This window comes from Populus trichocarpa, chromosome 6 (genome assembly GCF_000002775.5).
Source record: "Populus trichocarpa isolate Nisqually-1 chromosome 6, P.trichocarpa_v4.1, whole genome shotgun sequence".
In the NCBI taxonomy this organism is placed as follows: domain Eukaryota; kingdom Viridiplantae; phylum Streptophyta; class Magnoliopsida; order Malpighiales; family Salicaceae; genus Populus; species Populus trichocarpa.
Genome location: NC_037290.2, coordinates 15,687,960 through 15,695,082, shown reverse-complemented (window position 1 = coordinate 15,695,082; position 7,123 = coordinate 15,687,960). Strand labels below are relative to the sequence as shown.

At 36.6% G+C, this 7,123-nt stretch overlaps 1 protein-coding gene across 1 annotated transcript; it reads left to right on the top strand.

Annotated features, from left to right (window-relative positions):
* Positions 1 to 2,609: 2,609 nt before the first annotated feature.
* LOC18111101 (CRS2-associated factor 1, chloroplastic) lies at positions 2,610 to 5,353 on the top strand. The gene is made up of 5 exons (XM_006389394.3): positions 2,610 to 3,519; positions 3,602 to 3,729; positions 3,814 to 4,039; positions 4,165 to 4,292; positions 4,396 to 5,353. Exons 1-5 carry the CDS (start codon positions 2,712 to 2,714, stop codon positions 5,299 to 5,301), a joined length of 2,196 nt encoding a protein of 731 aa, XP_006389456.1. The 5' UTR covers positions 2,610 to 2,711; the 3' UTR covers positions 5,302 to 5,353.
* Positions 5,354 to 7,123: the final 1,770 nt, after the last annotated feature.

Sequence of the window (7,123 nt, the reverse complement as noted above, 5' to 3'; positions counted from 1 at the left end):
AAAATTATTATCGAGAAACATCATTGATTAAAGGTCCTTGTCAGTAAGCAATTAAGCATTAAGCAGCAGCCAACATGTATATTCCAGCTCTTTGTTTTTCTTTCAGGGAAATGAACTGCTGGACATAATGTGACAAATTCAAACAAATTTGCAAAGGAAAAATGAAGACCAAAGAAGCCTTAATTCTTACCTGGATTGTTTTTACTTTCATCGGTATGTGTATTATGGCTTAGTGTGTCGTTAAACTATGTTATTAGACCAGTGCTATTATTGGAAACAGAGTGATTTTCATGAAATCACTTACTTGATTTTCTCCGGTGTTTAGAATGTGGTGTAAAAGTATATGCTTTCACAATTACTGCATCGATATCCAATTATCATTTAGAATTCTTGAAATCCATGAAAAACTTGAGTCAGATAATTTTTTTTTTTTATAAACTTGCACCTTTTATTTTGTGATTTATTAATTAAAGCGTTTGCAATCATCCAACATGTCTAATTTCTTTCATCGGTATGTGTATTATGGCTTAGTGGAAAGTTACATCTAGTAACAGATGATAATTATTTCAAAAGTTAGTTTGATGGTAAAATACTACTTTTTATTTTTACATATTCTAATTTATTTTATCATGTTATAATTTTAGATCTTGAATTCCAGGTTTTGATGTCAATGGTATTAAGGAATCAAAGTGCAATGTTCTTGTCATCTTGATGTGCTTTTCGATTGGGATGATGTGCACAATGAAGATTTTTCATTTATATTTTTTGCATGAAGTGTTTTATTTTGTATGACAAGGTTATTTGTTGTTTCTTTTTAAGCCCTTTTAAAGACAGTGCTTTGTAATTTAGATTTTAACTTGGTGTGTGTGTTATTTAAACTCTAATGCAGGAGGAGTTCAAAACACAAATATTAGAAAGACTTGCAACATATGAAGGCCCCGTTTATTTGTTGGAAAGTAGTTTCTTTTTGGAAAGTGAATTCTAGGAAAGTATTTTCCGATGTTTGGTAGTGTAATGAAAAATAAGTTGGAAATCACTTTACAGTGTTTGGTTATGTCATGGAAAATGAGCTGAAAAATAACTTATTAATGTTTTATTTTTTTCAAGTTTATAAAATAATGAGGAACAAATCTTACAAATTAAAAAGTTGAATGAGAATGAAATTGAAAAAAAATATAATTTCATAAATTATCTCAAATAAAATAAATAATAATCAAAATAATAGAGATCAAATAAAAAATAAAAAAATTGAAAGATAAAGAAATTAAAATAATAATAATTAACATTTCATTAATTATTTCAAATAAAATAAGTAACAATCAAAAGAATAAGGATCAAATTTGATAGATAAAAAAATTCAATTAAAAAATGATAAGGGAAAAACAAAATAAAAATGAGGACCAAAGTTAATATAAAAATTAAATTCCAAGGGATGAAATTGAAAAACAAATATTCAAAACAAAAAATATATATATATAGCAATCAAAAGTTTAAGGACCAAATTTGATATAATCGGCAAATAATATGACATTTCTAATTTTTTCACAACTTTCGGAAAGTGTTTTCCGCCCAAAATAAAAGGAAAACACTTTCCTGCAAACCAAGCCAAATTTTTCTTTGACTGTAAAGTGTTCTTCGTTGACCAACTTTCCTAATGACAAACAAACACAGGAAAGTTTGGAAAGTGGTTTCCCGGAAACCACTTTCCGGGAAACAAACGCCCCCCGAAAACAATATTAGCACTAATAATTTAATATAAATTAATATTCAGTGACAAAAAAAGTTAAATATATTATAGAATCTTGTAACAAAATTAGATAATATTAACATCAATTACAAGCCCATCAGAAAGAAAGAAAAAAAAGTCCAAAAACAAAATACAGGTTTTTCCAGTTTTTATGGTAAAAAAACCGAACCGGACCGAAACCGGTCGATTTGAACTAGTTCCAATTTGAATTTTTCAGTTTTTCAAAATTTTATTTTAATTATTTTTTTAGATAAAAACCGAACCAAACAAAAAAATAATCACCCTTAAACAGACCTAATGGTTCTTATGAAGAGCATAGTAAAGTTTCAATAGAAAGGAATCGACTTGGGGATTCGTTGGCTGGAGGTGAGAAAAAAAAATGAATGGTCTTATAGACCAGCAAGCTCTCGAAGATGGGGAAGTGAAAATGAATTGCATTTTTTCTAGGGTGCTTCACAAGAGATAAGGAAAGAAAAATGAGCGGCCTTGTGGACGAGGAACTTCAAAAGATGGGGAAATCAAACTTTTGCTCTGAAAATTATATGCTCTAATTTAAGATTCAGAGGCATCAGGAGGCCATGAAAACTATATGCAAATTATAAGCTCTGATTTAAAATCTGCGATCGAAGCTGCTAAAGAACTGAGACAGCAGGAAAATCCATGGCTCAATGAGAGTACCACCGATTTTATGTTTTCCAATTTAGAAAATGCATTGCATAACATTACAGTTCTTTAGTCTGTAGCGAGCCCCTCCCTGTCTGCTGTCTGTCTGTCCGTTTGGCTGTCAGTAACAGTTAAGACCCTGTCCTTGTAATTGCATAACATTACAAACAGACCGCTAATATAACAAAACAATTCCCAACACACAAAAAACGACACCGTTTGATCTCTTCCCAAGGTCTTCCTAAATCCCTTCACTCGCTCACTCTAGATTTTCAACAGTCATCACTAATCATTTCTGTTAATGGCGCTAAAATTATTTCCAACCCCGTTCCCAATCTTTGCACCACCGTCTCCGAACCCATCCCACCGTCCGTCCACCGAGGTCCACTTCTCTCGATGGTTCAACGCCAATGCAGACAAATTCAACCAACGCTACCGCTCCCAACAAGAAATCGAAGAAGATATCAGCCGCCGTCGCCGCTTCACTTCCGCCAACAACATCGTCACTAATTACGACCCGAAAAACGCCGCTGAAGTAGATATCTCTTTTTTCAAATCCACTGGCACACCTTCCTCTCCTTCCTCTCCTTCTATCCCGGGTAAGAAATCTAAATACTCCAAACCCTTGAAAAAAACCCACCCAGCTTTTCTTCCCAAAATTACCAGAGTGCCCCTACCGCGAAACAACGCCAAACCCCCCATTGACAGGAAAGCAGACATCAAGCTAAGCGAAGACGGCGTCTCCTATGTAATAGACGGCGCACCGTTCGAGTTCAAGTACAGCTACACGGAGACGCCGAAGGTGAAGCCGTTGAAACTAAGGGAGGCGCCGTATGCGCCGTTTGGGCCCATCACGATGCCAAGGCCTTGGACTGGGCGTGCCCCGTTGCCGCCCAGCAAAAAGAAGCTGAGAGAGTTTGATTCGTTTGTTTTGCCCCCTCCGGATAAGAAGGGAGTCAAGCCGGTTCAGGCACCGGGTCCCTTTTTGCCCGGGGCGGGCCCTAGGTACGCAAAGACTAGAGAGGAGATATTAGGTGATCCTTTGACACAAGAGGAGATTCAAGAGTTGGTTGATGGATGCTTGAAAGCGAAGCGACAATTGAATATGGGTATGTTTCTGTGTACTTTTGGTGCCCAGGATGAACCATGCGGAATTCTTTATTCTTTTGTTTGTTTGTTTGGTGTGGGCAGGGAGAGATGGTTTGACGCATAACATGTTGGATAATATACATGCGCATTGGAAGCGGAGGAGAGTGTGTAAAATCAAATGCAAAGGAGTATGTACTGTGGATATGGACAATGTGTGTCAGCAATTAGAGGTGTGGCTCTTCTTCTTTACGTTTAATTTGGTGTTTGATTCAATTGTTTGTTTTGGGATTATATATGTCTTGTAAAATGGACAGGAAAGGACTGGAGGGAAGATCATTTACAGAAAGGGAGGGGTGTTGTATCTTTTCCGAGGAAGAAACTACAACTATCGATTTCGACCCCGCTTTCCTCTTATGTTGTGGAAACCTGTTACGCCTGTTTATCCAAGGTTGATTCAACGAGCTCCGGAGGGTCTAACATTGCAAGAAGCATCTGGGATGCGGAATAAAGGGCGGAAACTGATACCAATATGTAAACTAGGTAGCATGCTCAGTGGTCATAGCTATTCTTTTAATTTGATTTATCATTTAGAGGATGAGAAGATAAATAAAATTGAGCTTCCATGAACATATTGATGACATTACATTGTTTTGTATGGCGTGCAGGGAAAAATGGTGTGTACCGTGATTTAGTGAGAAATGTCAGAGAGGCGTTTGAAGAGTGTGAATTGGTCCGAATAAATTGTCAAGGGATGAATGGAAGTGATTTTAGGAAAATTGGAGCCAAACTCAGGGTCTGTTGAGTAATTATGTTCGGTTGCTTTTTTTTTTCCTTGTTTCTTCAAATTCATTTCTAAAAACTTATGACAAAGATTACCTTGATTCTTCAAATTGCAGGACCTTGTCCCATGTGTGCTGATCTCATTTGAATGCGAGCACATCCTCATGTGGAGGGGAAGAGATTGGAAGTCCTCCTTCACAAAACCAGTAAATGATGGTGATGAAGCTAAGAATTCTAGCATTGACGGTGCAACTTCTGCCACACCACTTTTGGAGGGCCTACAAAATGAAACTTTCTCAGTAAAGGATGCCAGCACACTGAATTTAAAAACGTCCAGGATGGATGCTGAAGATCAAGGAGAGGATCTATCCCAAAAGGACATAGATGAGACATTTGCAGCTAAGATTTTTATTTCAACCTCAACAGAAATCTATGAAAGTAAAACCACACCAGATAATGATGACAGTTCTGCTGTTACCAAGTCTGAAGCCATGAGAATTGCAAGTGGCAGTGAAGTAATATTGGATGATAGAGGGTATATTGATGAAATGCTAATTACCACGTCGGTGGAATCTGATACCACACTGGAAAGAATTGGGAACATGGAAAAGCTCCAAAATGTTTCAGAAGGTTCCCATGTTAGTGAACTGGCAAAATTGAATGAATCTTATACGCAGGGAGTTTTAGAATTGTTGAAACAAGCTGTTGAGATTGGGAGTGCAGTTGTCCTAGATGCAAATTTGGATGCTGATGCGGTTTACCAAAAGGCAGTTGCCTTTGCACAGTCTGCTCCTCCTGGTCCTGTTTTTAGGCGCCAACCCAGGAACACAGTGGTTCAAAAGAGCGAGATGCAAGAAAACGGGGAATTGGAAGTTAAACAAGTCACAAGCTTTTCCAAGATGGGAGGAGGTAGCGAGAGGAAGAGTTCTAAGGTTAGAAGAAAATATTTCAATGAACAATATGTAGATTCTGTACCACAAGGAAGCCTAAGAGTGGATGAACTTGCTAAACTGTTGGCATGATATCTAGCATAACTTTATAAATCCTTGTAGTTATAATTGGCTTACTTGCTAATGCATAGTCATATATATATATATATATATATATACAACCACGCATATTCTACCTCGATGTTTGGTGAGATTGAAACTAGTATTTGATGCGATATTAGATTTTGAAATAGAGCAAAATTTCACAAATCCTTTATTTTGATGGCGGTTTTACTTACCCTCCTGTCCTTTGAAAAGTTTCATCAGCCATCCTCATTTGAATGGTTTGTCCCACAACGGATTTGCATATATATTCCATTACATATGGTGCATTGTTTTTCCCTTTTTATATCCTTTGGTAGGAGTTTGTTGACTTGGGGATTAGCTTGTTATTGATCATTGATCAAGATCAATTGGCAAATCCTATCACATGTTATCACCTTAAGTTGAATATTGGTTTCATTTTGATACTAGTAACTACTCTTTTTCCTTGACAAATAAGAGGGGTTTAATTAGGCTAGTGTACATAGGCAAGAACTTTAGTAGGGAACGAAAGCAACAGATAATTGGTAATTTAGCAGTATAGAAACACTGACATTTCTGAAGTTGAGTTACATTTGAGAAGAATGATAATTATTGCCCCACTTTTGACTAATGGTTTTGACAATGTGCATTCAAATTTGAAATAGAGGCGGCAAAATGCAAGGTTTTCTAAGTGGAACTGCCTTCAAAATGTGAAATTATTAATAGTATATATACATGGACGCTGAACATTCCTTATAGAACATTATCATTAATAAACACCAAGTTTCCTCATTCCGGCAGATCTTACAATCTATACTTGTGATGAGCTCGACCCGTTTCCCACTGTCCTCCAGAACCAGTGATTTTGCCAGTGAAGATACACCTCCTCAATTGGTACTTGCTTTGTTTCTGGAAGCAAGAAGTAGATGAAGGCACTCATGATGAAAACCAAACTACCAAACAGCAAGACAATTCCAAATTTAAGGTGGAAGAGTGAGGCAAGGAATAACTGTGCAATCAAAGCTGGGAAGATGATGTTGACGCAGATCGCAAAACTCTAGCCAGCAGACCTCATTTCCAAAGGGAAGAGTTGACTTGAAACCAGCCATCCTAGAGTATCCCCAAGACCTTCCATAAGCCACTCGAAACAAACAAATGACAATCACTAGGAAGAAGCCAAAGCCTGTGGGGATGGGGGTCCCAATCTCCAAACTCGATGGCCCATGCTACGGCAACAGCAATCTGCAAATTAATGGAACAAAAAAACTGTTAAGATATTTTATGTCCTATACATGTATTTTTTTTTAGAGTTGGATACAAGGGAGTGAGTGAATTACTATACCATGACGCAAATCATTTCAGTCCCAACCTCCAACAAGAAAGCTCCTCTACCAATTTTGTGTACTAAAATTAATGGTAGGAAAAACTTCAAATCTATGTTTTTTTATGGCTCTTTGATGATTTTTGATGAATTTTTAGGTCATGGTTCATATATTAGTGTAAAACAAGTTCTTTTTGTGGAATAAGAGATCTTCAATGCTTAAATTAGCAAAATACAAAGAAAAATATAGTGTATATAAGAGAAGGAGATTGAAGATGTCATTGTCAGAGAATTTAGGATTCTTGAATCGTGTTTTTTCAATGATTTCTGCTTAGAAAGGGATGGAGGTTTTATAGGGAAAATGTGACATGATCCTAACTTCAACACCAAGAAATCCATCAAAGGTTTCATTGGGTCTAGTCACAAGACTTAGAGCAAAAAAGTTCAAGAAAGTAATTAATGGACTTTTCCAAGATACATGAGCTACGAGAACTTTGAGAGGATATCAAA

Bases quoted from the DNA above. Each gene is read 5' to 3' on its own strand.
- LOC18111101 (XM_006389394.3), top strand. From the start codon at position 2,712: ATGGCGCTAAAATTATTTCCAACCCCGTTCCCAATCTTTGCACCACCG. The intron at 3,520-3,601 runs GTATGTTTCTGT...TGGTGTGGGCAG, and splicing joins GAAGCGACAATTGAATATGG to GGAGAGATGGTTTGACGCAT. The intron at 4,040-4,164 runs GTAGCATGCTCA...TATGGCGTGCAG, and splicing joins GATACCAATATGTAAACTAG to GGAAAAATGGTGTGTACCGT.